Below are 18,701 nucleotides of genomic sequence, written 5' to 3'. Positions count from 1 at the left end.
CTGTTGAAAATTTGTGTTATGAACCGTACCAAAAAATCATTATTCTTATGTTTGTTTAAATACATACCACAGCAGACCCATGTAACCATCATCGGTTGGATGCACCATCACATGTCCTTCCTGCAGATTGGGCGGTTCGTTGAGCTTCATCATGATTGTATCGCTTGTTCCTAGCGAAAGCGCTAGCCAATTATCTCCGATGGTCATCCCAGCTAGGGCAGACAAATTATCCCCGGTAAATGCCACCACCTTGCAAGCTGTGTTAAAATTGTACCGCTGCACAAAAAACTGCCCAATCTTCCCGATCACCGAATTTGTTGGCACCGCCATTCCAAGTTTGCTCTCCAAATTCGGAGCACAGGCAGTCAGACAGACCTCGGACCAAGCGCGCTTCCTGATGTCCAGCAAATTCATACCGGAACCATCGGAGAAATCAATCGGTGCGACTTCCCCCAGAAAGATCGAGGCCAGAAAACTACTGACCAAAGAAATGCGTTCCGTGTTCCGGTAGCAATCGGGGCGCTGCTGATAAACCTTGCGTATCTGCGGTCCAGTGAAGCGCTCATAGCACTTAGATCCGGTGATCGCCACCATTTTCTCCCGACCGCCAACCGTTTCCTCCATCGCTTCGCACTGCTTGACTGTGGTACTATCCATCCAGATGGGGGTCCGATGGACGGTGAATGCCGAGTCGTCAATTTGGGTGTGCAAGAATTTATCGGCATCCAGATGTTGCAGTGTGTGGACCCCATTGCGCGACCAGTAGAGCGAACCGTGCTGCTGGGCCGAACCACTCACGGCCATTACCGTGCTCAGATCACCCCCTTGCACCACCAGGCGATCCAGGACCATGTCCAGTGCCTTCACCCACATCACCGGCTGGACGTAGAATCTAGGGGAGATCGCTTAGAATTTGATGTTCAATGTGTGTGATGTTGTAAGTAAAACCTACTCATTTTTGGCCGCTCCAGCGTTTACTCCACCGCTGGTGCGAAACTCCGGGAGATCGGAATCGAATTTAACCTCGGCATGGGCCACATTTTCTAGCCTCGCATTAAGTAGTACGGCTTTAAGCTAGATGGGAGAGACGAAGAGCTTTGAATGTAAATATAGAGTGATGAAACATTAAGCTGAAAACATATAAAAGGTCATCCATTAGCGACAGTTTAGTGTCTTCGTGTGAACGAACCCTCATCGTGAAGAAAATGATGATTTTCATCACAAAATCATCTTAACACTTTAAATGCCCCGTCACCCAGATCTGGGTGACACTTTTCTCGTTGAATTTGAATAGGATTTTCAAACGGAATTTGATAGAATAGGCACTTAAATGTAAATATGTAATATGTAAAATATTCAAAAAATCAAAAACAAAAAATATAGTTTTTATACTATACTTTTAAACGGTTTTATTTAGCATGACCTACTGTAAGTATTTTTGTATGTTTATCTGCAGGATTGTCTCACATCAATAGAAATTTAACCGCCTTCCTATTGACCGATTGATCTGAAATTTGGAACACGCCTTAATCTCTGCTGTCGTTTTGAAACAGAATTAATCTATCACTCGTTCGCTCGCCTTCCTCTTATACATCGATCATTCGTTCTGAACTGTATGCACAGTTCAGCCAGCGGTCAGTTCTTTCTGAACTGTATACACAGTTCCGCCAGCGGTCATCGTACACAGTTCGTTCTGAACTGGTTCTGAGTGGCTGTCCACATACCACGTGGACAACTTTAGGGGGGTAGGGGTTACGAAAATGTCCACGCTTGTCCACGGTGAGGGGGGAGGGGGTTTTGATAATGTCCACGTGGACACGTTAAGTATTTTTTAAAGTAAAACATTCATAGTCAAAATCTAATGAGATCTGTTTTTACACGATTTGTGTACTCAGTACTCAGTATTGATGAATACTGAGTACTCAGTATTCATCAATAAAAAGACTGAATTGCCTGAGAGTGCTGCTCAGTCAAACATCTATATTTTTTCATATGACTGAACTTATTTCCTGAAATTCTGAAGGTAACGCACATGAACTAGGATCCATCAATTTAGTCCAATCGGTAATAGAGGGCCATTAAATCTGTCAGGATAAAGACACCCAAAAACACAAAGAATGTTGGATTTTTTGTAGTATTAAAAATCACGAATTAAGTGCGGGTTGAACTCAGCTTTTGCTCTTGATGACAAAACTGTTTGGTTTTTTTTTCGAGAACTCTCAAGGATTTCTAAACATTGAAACGAACCACAAATTCTTCCATTAGTGTACCGGCCGTATCTCTGCAGATCTATTTCTTGCATAATGTTGTTCTTCATTGATGTCTGGTAATTTTTGTAATACGCTTCTTTTGAGTTGTCTGGAAAGTTTATGCTGCTACTGCTGGCAATCAAATCGAGACAATTATCAAGATTAATCCTTGATGCACATGAATTAGTAGATTCGCTACAGATGTCGAAAATCACCGTTCATGAGAAACGAAGCATCACGAAAAACGCTACAATGCATGGACTGCATATTAACCCATATTACGGAACCCGATCGGATTTGACATATCGCAATCCGAACGAAATAAACTTTAGCCTTCTGCATTTCATAGTTGCAACATTTGCACAACCCGATAGGATTTGACTCGGTCAGATTAAGGGGGATAGAGACACAAATTCCGGACGTGTTTCTTCGAGCTCCGAATAAGTAAAACAAAGAATATTTTTACCATCCATCCATCCATTTGTTTATCTATCTTTCAACAATAAAACAAAAATTGAACGGAAAAACAAATTCATAATTAGAAGCTGACCAAGTGAGGGGGTTCAAAAAAAAAAAGTTCTGCCATGGCGCACACGATTCCAGTCCTTCTGGTTATCTGAAACAAACAAATCGAACAGATTCTGAATCAGTAAAGATGCCACTATCGCATGAACCTCGGACAAGTCAAAAACGTTGTTTTTTTGATAAATTGGCGGAAATTTGAAGAAAAAAAATGCTGTTTAAAACATTTTTTTCAAGTTTCTTTTTTTAATATAGTAAAATTACGAAATTATGATTTTTTATCGGTTCATGCGATAGAGAGATGTATACAGATTGTATTCATATCAACAAAGATCGGATAGGTAGAACTTGAGATATCGTGTGAGCCAGTTTGTAAAAAAACATGTTTCGAGAAAAACGCGTTTTAAGTTAATTGTTATGGCCGTACTAGATAAGATATCGCATCACTAAAATGGCTATAACTTGGTAAATAATGAGATTTTCGAAAAGTCTCTTCTATGGTACATTCTTAAATGTCTGAATTAAAGAAATATGAAGAAAAAAAATTGATTTTTTTCAAATTTCAGAATACCCTCTTAAAGAACGCAACATTGTGCGAATTTCAAATCCGACCGGATTCCGGAATAAGGGGTTATTTTACCGAAAAACACTTGAGGGGACTTATCTCAATCTGCGATTCGTTTCATAAACGCAACGAAAATACATATTTGTAGCGAATTGTAAAGGGCAAATCATTCACTAGAATGTTGAGTAAAAAAAAAAATCTTTGCAAGTGAATGGAACCCCGAAGCAGGTTTTCGATTGAAGAAAGTTATGGCTGGGTCTGGTAGGGCTGGATGAAAATCTGTATCATGAACTTCTACCAAGCAACTAGTTTCGATGAATTCCAACAAGTACTGCTAGCAGCTGAACGTATTGAAAAACTCAAACAGCCAGTCAGCTTTAATAAAAATACTCGAGAGTAAGTTCACAATCGATATTTTGATATGTATATGGAGATAAAGTAAATGGAATTCGGAAGAAAATAATGAGCTCCCGGACAATGTTGAAAAAAATCGAACATTTCAAGACAAATCGTTACCATTGGTAAGGCTATAATTTTTATCAATAAAAATATGGAATAGAAAATAGAAACAAACTTTAAATTAAATTTATGCGAAAAAAATATAATTTCTTGATTTTTTCCTCAAAACCGGAGGATTGTCCACGATTGACTACATGGAGAGGGGTTTAAGGAATGTCCACGCTTGTTCACGGAGGGGGAGGAGGGTGTCTAAAATCATGCTTTTTCTGTCCACGTTCGTTCTGAACTGAACTGTATACACAGTTCAGCCAGCGGTCTTCGTACACAGTTCGTTCTGAACTGGGTAAGCAGTTCATGTGAACTGTTGCCCAGTAAAAAAGAACGACCGTTCGTTCACTCTTTTTGATGAACTAGTTCTTTTGAACAGTTCATGAACGGTTTGCTCATCTCTAGTCACTACCAAGGCGCTTGCATAAATGTAGAACAGGTGAAGCAACATCATCACTTCAATAAGAAGGGGATTACGGTTTGTGGAGCGGGGGTTGTTTGTTTTGTTATTGCTAGGATACGCCATTTTTGCATTTTCACATGCAAGAGTAGTGGATATGAGAATGAAATTCTACAAAATCATTCTTTCTTTTTCACATAAATTCGCGAGACCCGAACATAGTAGGCATCGTTCGAATAAGCGTCGTAGCAGTTTGTAGAGAGCCGCCGGCAGCGTTCTGATGCTGTTTGTAAACAATACCGACAGCATTTCCAATATGGCTGAAAGTGCATTTCATATGATTGTTTCACCTGGTACATATACTATGTACTTGGTCACTACTATGTTATTGTTCGCGGCGTTCGGAGGCGTTGTTTAGAGGCGGATGAACTGCAAAGTTTGAAGCCTCTTAAAAACAAAGAAGAAGAAGAAGGCGTTGAAGAACACGTTTCATTATAAATTAACTTCATTGCTCTTTACTCTATGCTGTCATTCTACGCATAGATGTCCATGTTCCAAAATCAGCAATTGGGCAAAACGCAATCAAAGCAATGTCACCCAAATGAAGAATCGCACAAAACCAGGCTTTGGATATAAGTTTCTATTTTATCCTTAAAAAATGAGCTACTTCAATTCAATAGTAGATGAATTAATGATTTTGTAACGGAGTAATATTCAAGAACAGCGACTTACGCGAATTCAATTGCATGAAAAACAAATTGGGTTCTGATGTTTGAAGTTTTTTTTTGCTTGTTATTTTATAATATGTAACAGAGAATGTATACTACAGCTGGAGGTTACGACTAAATATCGAAAATTGTGTAAGAAATTTGGTTGGAATTGCTCTATCCAAGAACTCGCTGATTAACATTCTTTTGCGGTTTCTCCATCCTGGTGGAATGAATAAATGGAAATAGCTCGATCAATCACGATTAATGTCCTCACATTCCTCCCTTCCTATTACAAATTTCGGCGAAGAGCTCGGAAGATGTGAAAGAAATATAAATTTTCGATCGGGCAGCAGTTCAAAATGCAGAGCGGTTTCCATCTATTTCTGAATTTGAATGATCAGCCATTCCGTGCCAAACCGATATAGTGTTTCTCAGATTTCCGTGAAAAGTGGTAATTTTGTTCTTTATCACAAAACATTAGACCCGTATTTTTCTATTTTTTCGTTTCGCATTTCCATTTTAGGGTGGTTCGAAAAATCTATTATTTCCACTTTTTCCCTAAAATGACTTTATTTTAAAATTCATAACTTTTGAACCACTGAACCGTTTTAGATGATCGACATATCAAATTGAACCCAATGAGCTAGGTTTTATTAAAAAATATTGAACCAGCAAAAAAATGTTTTTTTTTGCAATTCTTGATTGTAGTCGTTTTTTGTTGTTTTCATGGCTTTGGACTAGAGGGTGCTATATTTTTTTTGTATTTTTTCTTGAAAGCTGAGGATTTTTTAAATAACATATCTCGATTTCAGAGATGCTATTTTGTTTCGTTTTTCAGATATTATTTTCTAAAGTTAACCGATGGTTCGACAAAACCATTTTTTCACCTTTTTTCTTTTACAAGAATTCATAACTTCTGAACTACTGGACCGATTCAGAAGAGCGACATATCAAACTGAAGCTTATGAGTTAGTTTTGTTTGAAAAAAAATATTACTTTTAAGAAAAATTTTAATTTTGATTTTTGTAATTATTGATTGAGTCAGTTTTTCATAGTTTACTCGGTTAAAGATAGAGGGCGCTATGTTTTTTTAAATATTTTTTTAAAGCTGAGGATTTTTTTACATAACATAATTAAATTTACATTACATAACATATCTCGATATCAGAGATGCTATTTTTTTCGTTTTTGAGATATGATTTTCCATATTTAACAAGTCTTCGTTCTATGTTCCTATGTGACTAGACTAGACCTATGCGACTACAATCCAGTCTTCCCACACGTATGATATTTTTTCAAAGAATGTTTGCTTATTGGCTTCAATTGATTATATAGATCATCTGATTCGGTTCAGAGATTCAATAGTTATGAATTTTTGAAAAAAAAAGTTATTTTGGGATAAAAGGGGAAAAATCTTTTTTTTTTTGGACCACCGGTTAACTTTGAAAAATCCTTTCTCAAAAACGGAAAAAATAGCATCTCTGATATCGAGGTATGTTATGTAAAAAATCCTCAGCTTTCAAGGAAAATATAAAAATATATATCCATAGCCATGAAAACAACAAAAAAATAACTACAACCATCATTATTGGGAGGTCTCCGTAGCCACATTGGTTGCGCGTTCGCTTAGTTAGCGATCGATCGTGAGTTCAAAACTCAGGACCCTCATTGACCATCTTTGTGTTGTTACAGAATAGCTTTAGAAGAATAGAAGATTTTTCGGACCACCCTAAAATGGAAATGGTCCCCTTAACGAAAAAATAAAAAATACGGGTCTAATATTTTGCCATAAAGAACAAAACTACCATTTTTCATGGAAATCTGAGAATCAGTATATCGGTAATATTTCACATTTCTTCATATTTATTTCACATGTCCACGTGGACATTCTCTATAGCCTTTTCTCCCTCAAATCGAAAGATGTTTATAATCAGAACAAAAAGGTATGAATTTAAATTAAACATTGAATGCAAATTGCATCCACATTCGAAGACGATTGAAAAAGTTAAAAGAAACAAGAACAGTCAAAGAGAAAATCAATCCAACCGTTTCCGAGTATACCAAATAAAAAATTTTGCCAAACAAAGTTTTGAAATTTGTGCTCGTTAGTAAACTAATTTGCATATGCACTTCTGGGAATGCAAAGATCCCCTGAAGCCCGAACTTAATTACGATTGTTCCAGGGGGGAATGGAGCGAAAACATTTCATGTTATTTATGCAACGTTGCCTGCGCGAGATAAAGCCTTATCTGGCCATTGGACTGTTTTGTTTGCAAATAAAACTACATGGGTCGTGCGTTTCAGTTACAAAAAGTAGTATCGAAGCCAGTGAAGGGTTCTCGGCTGTGGAGTCTGCCATTTTGCCGCTGGCAATCGCCCGAGTATCGCGGAGCTATAACGCGCACGTCCTGCCTGTGGGACTGCTAACGAAAGTGAACTGACGAGCAAGGGAGATGAAAGGCCTCGTTCGGTTCTATGCTAACTGGTGCATTGGTGTGAGTGTAAGCACATCACGTGACAACTTACGTGCGCACAGTTCAAATGATGGTAGACCCTCATCGGGTTGTCTTGCCTATGCCCCACATCTCCCCTCTTCTCTAAAAAAAAATGGGTTGTACTGAGGTGTACGGTAAATGCTACCAAAAAAAGAAAAAAAAATATATCAAAACCACACCAAATAATCGTTCCCTTAAATTCATATGAAATGTAAGTGCCATGGAAAAACGTATTTAAACATTTGAATTGGATTATAAATATCGTACATTAAATCGAAATGCATTGCACTTTGTCCAGATTTATTCACTTTGCTTAATGGAAACTCTCGCTAGCTTCTAACAAAACAACAACAATTAAAAAATCAGAATATAAATTTAGTTAACAGCGGTTATCCCAACTCGCGCTTTCCTTTGCTTAATTTCTTCATTCGTGGTTCTCCCAACTCACGTTGCGCTCCAAGTTTGAAAGTCATAAAAGTGCGGTTATCCCAACACGCTCTTGTTTTCGTTAAATTGTTACATGTGTGGTTATCCCAACTCACACTCTTGTTTTCGTCAAATTGTTACATGTGTGGTTATCCCAACTCACACAACGCTGTTGCTAAGTGGGCAAAAACTATTTCTTCTTCCTTTTTTTTCCTCATATCGTATGTATGTTGTCTAACAATGTGTGGTCATCCCGAGCTCACACGAACGTTGAAAGAAAAAAAGAATGAGCAATCTGCGGTTATCCCAACACGCAATGAACGCTGGCAAAAAACTATTTCTTCTTCCTTTTTTTTGTAAAGCGACCTTTTTTCCACTCACTATGCTTTTTTCCTCGAAACAGGCCGCATTGACCTCCGTAAGCACTTCGCACAGTTTTTCTCTTGTTTAATGGGAAATGTAATGAAATAATATAATAATAAATCTGATGTACCCAGCGTTTAAGCACTTCAAAGAAAGGCGAACGAAAAAATTTGAGAGCAAATGGCAAAAGTTTATTCCGGGGTATTTTTGAATGAATATAATGGACTTGTTTTCTTCGGGGAAAATAGTGATTGCTTGTAAGAGAGCTGTAATTTTCATGAAACGCATTTCTCTGGCGAAACGATGCAAATCCTTTCAGTATCAACGTTCTCAGGCCACGTTTACACTGGAAATCAAGAAGATCACACATTCGCCTCGTTAAAGACGTTTTATTCGAAAAAAATCAAATCTCATGCCGATTTCAGGCAGCACCACTTCGTGGTTCTTTGCAAACCGTTGAAAGCCTACCTCGTACGGGATACGGGATAAAGCGATTATGCGAAATATTGGTGAGATGACAGGCTGCAAGATACAGCGTTTATTCTATGGCCCATTTTGGTGGTTACTTTTATATTTCCATTTCTATTGTCACAATTCAGGCGAATATAGAAGCCCAGTAAGTCTGTTGCAGGCTGCCATGGAATTCATTCTTGGTGCTCTAGTATTCGTTTTTTTGCTGTAGCCGCGGTTTCATTTTTTCCTTGAACTTGTCAACATCGATGCGATTCATGCGCGGGCCGACTCAATAAAACTCAAGCCCCGGGCAAGGGGGTATGATCCGCGAGTCAAGATGTGCTACAAATTTAGCTGTCATTGCCAAACCTATCAAATTACTCGGCGAACTCAAGGCAAATCTATGGAACAAGGTGCGCCCATTCGCTAACTAAAAAAAGAATTGTTTTTTGAAAAAAAAAATTATGTGAAATGTAATGATCATGATGATCACAAGGGTCTGAATGATAATATAAAACGTAGAACCCTAGGTTGATCACTTGAAATGTAGTATTATATTATAATGTAAACCAACTTAAGAAATTGAAAGAATTTAAGTGAAATAAAAGGGTTTGAATGAATTCTGCATTATTTCAATAATTTCAAACACAATTTCAGTTTCATATTATTTCACAATTTTCGAGGAAACGTATTACTCTATTACATAGAATACATATTGAATACAGAAAAGTAAATTTTCATTCATTATTTTTTGTTCTAGAAGTGTGTTAATTTCGTCCTTAATTTCGTTTTCCAAATGGCGCAAATCATTATGGTGCCTTCAACGCAAAGACAATAAATGAAACGCTTGCAGCGTAAAACGTAATGAATATAATGAATATAGCAATGAGTATTTCATAAAGTATCAGTATATTCCACAAATTGTGCTCAATCGTCTTAATTTACTTTTGTGTATTTTTTAAATGGCTGCAGAAAACCACTTCACGTTTTGACCCACCTGGTAGTATGTTAAGTGCCTTGTTTTACACCAGCTTGAGAGTTTGGCAGTTCTCGCGAGTGACAGTGGTCGCAAATTGCATTTGCGACCCGGACATGTTTGACGCTGTCAAATCCTATGTGCTAGTATACGGATGCCCTCAGGCTGATAAAACTCTATAAAAAGATTCCAACTTTATCGGTGGTCGCTGGTCCTCACGAGCTTCATTGTCCCGTGACGGATCGGACAACAAAGTTATTTATTTACAATTTACCTCATCATACGCATAAAATTGCAACTCGTAGCAAACAGCTATACTTGGCTTGCGCTATGTGCCCGGAGTTTCTGTTGCTTTGCGGGCAGAACTTTGTCGTTGGAACTGTCATCGCGTTTTCAGCAAATACGCGATCCGATAAATGTTTGAAGTGTTTTCCATCTTTATGATGTGTGCTGACAGTTGTTTGACGATGTGAACGATTTCATGGTTGAGCAAACAGAACACGTACCTCACTCATCCCAAGATAGGTTCGTCCAGCCTGGTCCCTTCCGCATCACCTCCTGGCAGGATCGCCAAATGTGGAGTCTGCCATTTTGCCGCTGGCAATCGCCCGAGTATCGCGGAGCTATAACGCGCACGTCCTGCCTGTGGGACTGCTAACGAAAGTGAACTGACGAGCAAGGGAGATGAAAGGCCTCGTTCGGTTCTATGCTAACTGGTGCATTGGTGTGAGTGTAAGCACATCACGTGACAACTTACGTGCGCACAGTTCAAATGATGGTAGACCCTCATCGGGTTGTCTTGCCTATGCCCCACATCGGCGAAGAACAAATTACCAAACAATGACATCATACTTTACATCGCAAAAGCAGGAAGACCACAACCCACATTGTATCGATCTAACAGATTATTTTACCAGGAGAAGCAGTATCCAACGAAAGCAATTTTTATACAGGATTTTTATTAAATTAACTGTAGAGAATATAAATGGGAAAGACCGGTTTATAGCATGTGCTATTGTATAATTTTCTCTGTTTATCAGTGCTGCACTTGCTGATACCGCGGCTCGTTGGCGATTGTTGCTGCCGGGGAATGTGTTTCGGCAGAGTGCACCTTGCTGTTCACGAAATACCGCTAGGATTTTAACCTGATCATTACTAGTACATTTTATTGACTGGCAATTTTGCGCTTCAGCCCGCAGTGCACATGATAAGAACTAATCTCCTAGTTTATAAACGAACGGCTCGCAAACGTGTGCGATAGCATAAAAGTTAAATCAAAGTCAAGCCGGTGAACATGTAAACAACTCAGCAGACTTTCGTAACAGAATCCACCGATCAATGTCATTGCTCCTTCGAAGCCTTATTACCTTTTGGGTGCTCAGATCTAATCCCAGATATGTCTCGTTTTCAGATAGCATCTCGACTTTGTAACTAATGACGGTAACACTGGTAACACTACTTCGGTGAATTTAAAGTACTTTTTCCGGATATCGAAATCACAGATCAGTTTTCTCTTCTTGGAATGTTAAGTTGAAAGGCACAATATCAAGAGTATTTTTTTTCACTGTCTTCGTTTCCGGGCCAGGATTTATGAATGATTAAGGACCTGTAGGTCCTCTGGTATGGAACCTTGGCCAACACACAATGTTCTCACGCTGAACAGAAAAATGGAACTGACATTCTGTGCTGCATGCGGTGTCTAGTCGGCAGTGTTTGGTCTGGAATTATTAACCTCTTCGTTCTCGTTGTTTTGTTATATGTTGTATACCCGAGTTAAATTCATAAAGCAATAAACATGATTGGCGATCTAACGTACAAATCTGCACCTAGGCGGCGCTGCGGTGAAAGTGATGATGGTTTTAAATTTTGCCATGTGAGCTTATGGAAGGTTTGTAGTTCTTTCCATGAATTACAATGTTATAATCATAAAAGATTATTTGATTGCGATGAGTTTGTAAGAAATTTAATTCTGCGCAATTTTATTGGCGATCTAACGCAAAACGTAAACGATCGGTGAGACATCTGGATTTTGTTTTTGAACTAAGAAAATGATACTAATGTAACCTAAAACTCAAAAACAAATCATGTATATTTTACTTCCGGGCTTTCCAAGGTAGTTCTCACATGCAGGAATCGTACATTTTGCTACTTGTGTTTGATTGTGCTCTCGAATTTCCTTCTTTAATTCAACCATTGTCAACATTTTTATAGTTTTCACCTGAGAGAGAGGAGCCAGCTGAATGACAGATAGTTTGTTTTCTTCTTATTCTTTTTGCGCTTTCTCATCAAGAAAATTCAAATCGGACAATTTCAATCAAACAAGTTGTTGTCATTCATCTATGAGAAAAGTGTTCAAACTTGACGTGAATCTTTGTTTGTGAGTACATTTGTGCGTTTTTATCCTCGATTTGGCTTTTGACGTAGGATTACGTCTAACAGGAATATATGGGGGGAAAACGAAAATTTGAACACTGATCATGTGGGATATAATGAAAGATGTACTAGGTCAGCCCATATCATGGCTTCCAGCAGCATCGGCCCACTCAAACAAGTTTCTTTTACTTCTGATTATTTCGATATAGTTGTCCTGAAGAATTATTTCGATGATTTCTAAAACAATATCCAAAATAATAAGCAAACAAATTTTTATGATTCCTTTCCCGGATGAGATCTTGTGTGAATTTATGGGTGTTTTGGGCTCATTTGTGACTTTTTCCGATCGTTCATTTAGTTTTCGCGAATTCATTCATGGTTTCCGGATTCAAAGTCAAGCGTGAAAAAGGCATTTTCCAGCGGCGAGAGCAGTTTTCTTCGATTGAAAACAAAAGGAATGTTTCGTTTTGCGGCGGTTGCCATCACTACGCTGCCAAAACATTACCGGTTCGGTTCGGATTACTGTAGCCGTTCAGCGAAAGGTGGTGCAGAAACAAATTTGTGGATTATTAATTTGGGAACGATGTTTTTCACAGCATTTGAGATGAAGTTTTGCTCTTGGCACCAAACAATCAACATGCTAATGTTGAGGGTGAAGGTTTATTCGGATGTTTTATTGCTTCACTGCTTTGATAATGGTTTGCGCATTTAGTTTGTCTACATTACATCTGCACTGTATATAAATATGACACAATGAATTACGTATTTAGAGCTTGTTTTTCTGAAGTGAAATAACTTGACCTAAATTCGAACAAATGAAAATAAACCAATATTTATATTTTTGACAACCTTTGGCGTAGTCCTACGTCCCTCCGGTTATGTCCCCGATATTACCCTTTACCCGACGCAATGTGCAGCGTATGTGGAATATATTATTTCATTAGTTTCTACCAGGTGCATTTTGAGGAAAGTTTTTTTTTTGTCCGATGGAAATAATAATAGGTTGACTAAAAAGGATGCAGTACCAACTGTTTGCATAGGCAGTGATCACGATTTGGAAGAAAATGAGAGTTATACTGCCAGTCTCTCGACGTCTTTTTCGTTTCTTGCTCATCGCTGGTGACAAATTCATATTCAAATTTCAAATTTGGCATGCAGGTCGCTTATCAAGGCAGTAGAAGCACTGAATGTCCAATCAAATTGACCGATAGTGTTCCGTTTTCAACGGAAGTAAGATTCATGTATTATAAATCCGCCTATTGAGAGCCACAAATGATGAAATTTATAAGTAGCCACAAACCCATTTTCTACAAAACCAGTGCACAGTCCGCGCACGATATTCAGTTTCACATTCCATTCGACCATGATACAAACGACAAAATTCCAAAATAATCCTACCGAAGCAGAAACGAACCACATAGAGAAAATAACAACAATAACAACAGCAACATCAACGCGTCATCCCCACTGCGCATCAGCCCATCAGTGGGCAATGAAGTACAGCAGCGTAACGAAGTGAAATCATTCCTTTTCAAACAGTCAGAGCGAACACGTCCTAACGTGAAAGTGCAAGCGAAAAATACCAGAGAAATATAGAGAACTTTTAACCTACAAATTGATAGTTTATTTCTAGTAAGTGTGTGACCATCGTGCTCCCGTGGCCGAGTGGTTAGCGTCAAAACCTAACATGCCGGGGGTTCGGGTTCGATTCCCGTTCTGGTCGGGGAAATTTTTCTTCAAAGAAATTTCCTCTGACTTGCACTGTGGTCACGCGTATTCTAGAGCTTGCCACTCAGAATACATTCAAGGCGTGTTATTTGGCATAGAAATCTCAACTAAGTACTAATGAAAATGACGCAAGTAATACTACGTTGAGACGGCGGAGTTCCTCTAGGAACGTTAGTGCCATATAAGAAGAAGAAGAAGTGTGACCATTGTTGTCGGCGGGTTTTCCTCAAACCGCCCGAACAGATAGTGAAGGTGAACCAATCAGTCTCGTCCACAAAACTAAAAGGTGTGATATAATTAGCTTCACCATATCAATCTTAAGCAGCGATAACATGATCCAACCGCTATAAAATCATAATTGAGTGGATTCGCAAGCTGGCACCTGCTTATACAGATTTTTGTGATTTCAATAGCTTGCTTTCAAAGCAATTTTTGAGCTATTGAAACTAGTTTTTGGATCAATAACTAACAAACATAAAACGGGTAGACATTCTATCTTTCGAATGAAGCGGTTAACATACCATTTCTATCAACTAACAATGCTCGAAATCCGGTTTCTCTAATGTAACTCTCTCGATCTTGAAGCTTTGAACCTACACCCCAGTATAGAAATGAAAGATGTAGTCCGACGTCAAAATCATTTTCACATAAAATTTCTTGCAAAAAAAATGTTATGTTAAAATTTTCTACATATTTCAATACTTCCCCTTGGTTCACCGTGACTGGTTCGCGCTGACATAAGGGCGATCACAACAAACGCGAGCTGGCTCCTCTCTCTCAGGTTTTCACTACTGAAAGAGGTAAATAAATAACCTGTTATATATAAAATTGCGCAGAATTAAATTTCTTACAAACTCATCGCAATCAAATAGTCTTTTATGATTATAACATTGTAATTCATGGAAAGAACTACAAACCTTCCATAAGCTCACATGGCAAAATTTAAAACCATCATCACTTTCACCGCAGCGCCGCCTAGGTGTAGATTTGTACGTTAGATCGCCAATATATAACATGTGATTTATTTACCTCTTTCAGTAGTGAAAACCTGAGAGAGAGGAGCCAGCTGAATGACAGATAGTTTGTTTTCTTCTTATTCTTTTTACGCATTCTCATCAAGAAAATTCCAAAATGACAATTTCAATCAAGCAAGTTGTTGTCATTCATTTATGAGAAAAGTGTTTAAACTTGACGTGAACCTTTGTTAGTGAGTACATTTGTGCGTTTTATCCCCGATTTGATTTTTGACATAGGAATGCGTCTAACAGGAATATATGGAGGGTAAAAATTTGAACACTGATCATGTAGGAAATAATACAAGATGTACCAGGTCAGCCCACATCATGGCTTCTAGCAGCATCGGCCCATTCAAACATTTTTTACTTTTGATAATTTCGATATAGTTGTCCTAAAGAATTATTTCGATGATTTCTAAAACAAAATCCGAAATTAGAAGCATACTGACTTTTATGATTTGTTTGTCGGTGGAGATCTTATGTGAATTTATGGGTGTTTTGGGCCCATTTGTAACTTTTTCCGATCGATTCATTCAGTTTTCGCGAATTCTTGTATTCTTTCACTGGTTCCAGGTTGATCTATTGCTGCAAGCTCGACGAATCGATTTTTGCAATGTGGGCGATGATTGTCTATCTCCGATGCAATTTGAATATGCAGCGTACACCCAGGTTTTTTCACGCGTTTTTTTTACGCGGATTTTCCAATTAACGCGGTTTTTTTTTACTAGATACGTATCCCCCGCGTAAAAAAAACCTTCCTTCCAAAAATTATAAAAGTGTTGACAATGGTTGAATTAAAGGAAGGAAATTCGAGAGCACAATCAAACACAAGTAGAAAAATGTACGATTCCTGCATGTGAGAACTACCTTGGGGCTGTCCACATACCACGTGGACAACTTTAGGGGAGGTAGGGGTTATGAAAATGTCCACGCTTGTCCACGTAGAGGGGGGAGGGGGTATAGACTTTGTTCACGATGACACGAATAATAAATACTTTTACAAATATAATCACCGATACATTCCAAATTAAATAAAAACTGTTCCATATTCAAGACTTTTAAAACCTTCCGTCAAACCTGAGTATTCCGTATTGATCAATAAACGGATTGAAGGAAGGAAGGTATTGTATTATAGAGACTTTAAACTTTTGCAGTTCATTCGTCTCTAGCCTTGAGAAAGGCCCTTTGAAAACTCTACTCTATTCTACTCCAGCGCTACCACCTCCGCCCTCTTGCCTTGAGAAAAGCACTCGATCCCTCGCCGTCCAGCCCGTCCAGCAACGATGTTGTCCAGTCGGTGTCCACACAAAGAATGACGGAGAATGACGGATTGAACTGTCTGAGAGTGCTTCATATAGTTTTACTAATATAATTCTTCTTCATTGAATACATATCCTGAAAATATCTCACGTAAACTGTGAACGACCGAGCTATTTCCTATGATCCTATGGCTTCTATAGATAGGGGTAATGTTTAAACGTTCATAGCCCAAAACTATAAAAATTCAACGATTCCATTATGGTTGAGTTTACATGATTTTACGGATATGGCTTTTTTCATCAAATATGATTTTATATAGATTTTGTTCTATCTCGCGAACAGTTGGTCTTAGGATAATAATGTCTGTATAGTTTTACGTGTAAAATCATTTTTTTTGTATTTCTTTTTTCGAAAAGTTGCAATTTTCGAGGTATTGGAATTTAGTCGATTTCTAGGAATTAATATTTACATTTGCGTAAAATGATCCATGCACCACTAGTCGTCAAACTTTAATCAATTGACCCAGTATTTTAATATTTATTTTTCTGAAAATTTCGCACAGAATGCAGTTGTAAAACATTTAATTTGATGGATTTAAGTACCTATTAGAGGTGGAAAAAACATAAAAAATTTCGTTTTTTCATTATTTTCTGCCATGATAAGCTTGTTTGTTTCTATCAACGAAATGAGGCTCTTTCCCGCAAATTTGTCTCATCTTTCAAATGAATGCAATTTAATCGTTCTAAGCACACTTTAATTTGGGTCAATTTAAGGCAATAAAATAGGTCGCAAGAAATGTTCAATAATTCTTTCATAGTTGAGATTTGAGCTTGATTTCATTGTTGGGAATGAATGAATTGTAAGTTGTCTGATGTTACTTTTCCCCGCTAGCACTTTAAAAGTCATCTAGACACTCAAAGCAGAATGTTAGAAATCCCTTAGAAAATTCTCCGTACTATGGCGGAAAAGGTTTCGTATTGCGCTACCGTCTAAAGGTGAATCCGAAATACAGAGTGAATATGAATCGTCATTTGCAGTGATCGATCATATACCGGAGGGGACAAAGAACTGCACTCAACAAAAAATAGAGGAACGGAAATAGAGGCGAAAGAACTGCAAAGTTTAAAGCCTCTTAAAAACAAAGAAAGAAGAAGGAACGGAATGCGACATCGTAAATTTTGGGTGATTTTTGGAACGCTGTAATTATATAATGAAACAATGCATTTGTCAAAGCAATGACTGGATATTGTATAGAACATATTCATACTTTCACAACTGCCAATCGATGTGCTCTGTGATCGTTATATCATGAAATATTCATAATCCAAAGGGAAATGATAATTTTTCATTCGATCAAGAATATCTCTGTAGTAAAATGTTCGAATTAATCAGATTATTTGCATTATTACTGGCGAAGATGTTCATGGATTTCCGGATTTCCACTCTTCTGAAATAAAGCTGTGAACGTAAATTAATTTTCTTGTATCAAATATGTAGAGCCTGATCACGAACGTCACTTCACGATGAAAACGAAATGAACTGTATGCAATTTGTATTTTATGTGATATCAACACATTTTTTGCAGATGTTTAAAAAAACGGATACTGAAATTGTATTTAAAGATGATTTTAAATTCATTTTTTTTTTCGATTGGCGTTTGCAATCATGATTAGTAAACTCAAGATTAATCTTTGAAATTGTAAAGTTTATATTCAGATGCGGATTGTTCCTCACCTGCTCAACTGTACATTGCGTGAATCCGTTTTGGCAAACCAGATAACCTTTATATCAAATGATGACAAAAAATATTGTATACTCACAAGTATTTCAAAATTAAACTCATATGAAACATGTGCTTTGTACTTTGTACTTGCTAGTCATTTCTCTACCATACAAAAACACCACCCACAGCAAAGCAGGTACAGCAGGGTACAGCTAGTAAAATTTGAAATAAAATAAACTTAAATGGAGTTAAAATGCAATTTAGGCGCAATTCAGTTATTTCCCCAATTGTTTTAACAAAAAAAAGGAAAAATGTCCACGTGGACAAAAGGGGGTAAGAGTATGAAAATGTCCACGCTTGTCCACGGTGGGGGAGGGGGGAGTCTAAAATAATGCTTTTTCTGTCCACGTGGTATGTGGACAGCCCCCTTGGAGACCCCGGAAGTAAAATATACGTGATTTGTTCGCCAATTGGCGATCTAACGCAAAACATAAACGATCGGTGAGACATCTGGATTTTGTTTTTGAACTAAGAAAATGATGCTAATGTAACCTACAATTCAAAAACAAATCACGTATATTTTATTTCCGGACTTTCCAAGGTAATTCTCACATGCAGGAACCATGCATTTTTCAACTTGTTTTTTATTGTGCTCTCGAATTTCTTATTTTGATTTTGATTCAACCATTGTCAACATGCATAAATTTTCACTACTGAAAGAGGTAAGAAAATAACATGTTATATATAACATTGCGCAAAATTGAATTTCTTCCAAACTCATCGCAATCAAATAATCTTTCATAACTATAACATTGTGATTTATGGAAAGAACTACAAACCATCCATAAACTCACATTGCAAAATTTAAAACCATCATCACTTTCACCGCAGCGCCGCCTAGGTGTAGATTTGTACGTTAGATCGCCAATTGGCGA

The 18,701-nt window shown here is 37.7% G+C and overlaps 1 protein-coding gene across 4 annotated transcripts in view; it reads right to left on the bottom strand.

The window, feature by feature from the left end:
- The window catches only part of LOC129763396 (xylulose kinase), a 43,569-nt gene extending 32,216 nt beyond the window's left edge, over positions 1 to 11,353 (bottom strand). The window contains exons 1-4 of one of the 4 annotated variants that reach the window (XM_055762687.1): positions 9,941 to 10,411; positions 9,688 to 9,859; positions 953 to 1,074; positions 68 to 892 (exon numbers count right to left, since the gene is read on the bottom strand). In XM_055762687.1, coding sequence (XP_055618662.1) covers positions 68 to 873 — 806 coding nt within the window. In that variant the 5' untranslated portion in view covers positions 874 to 892; positions 953 to 1,074; positions 9,688 to 9,859; positions 9,941 to 10,411. Of the gene's footprint in view, positions 1 to 67; positions 893 to 952; positions 1,075 to 9,687; positions 9,860 to 9,940; positions 10,414 to 11,033 lie in introns of those variants that run through there. The other 3 variants (XM_055762620.1, XM_055762462.1, XM_055762542.1) reach the window with 3 other exon arrangements.
- Positions 11,354 to 18,701: the final 7,348 nt, after the last annotated feature.

The sequence above is a fragment of the Toxorhynchites rutilus genome, chromosome 1 (assembly GCF_029784135.1).
Source record: "Toxorhynchites rutilus septentrionalis strain SRP chromosome 1, ASM2978413v1, whole genome shotgun sequence".
Lineage (NCBI taxonomy): Eukaryota > Metazoa > Arthropoda > Insecta > Diptera > Culicidae > Toxorhynchites > Toxorhynchites rutilus.
This window is presented reverse-complemented; position numbering and strand designations above follow the sequence as displayed.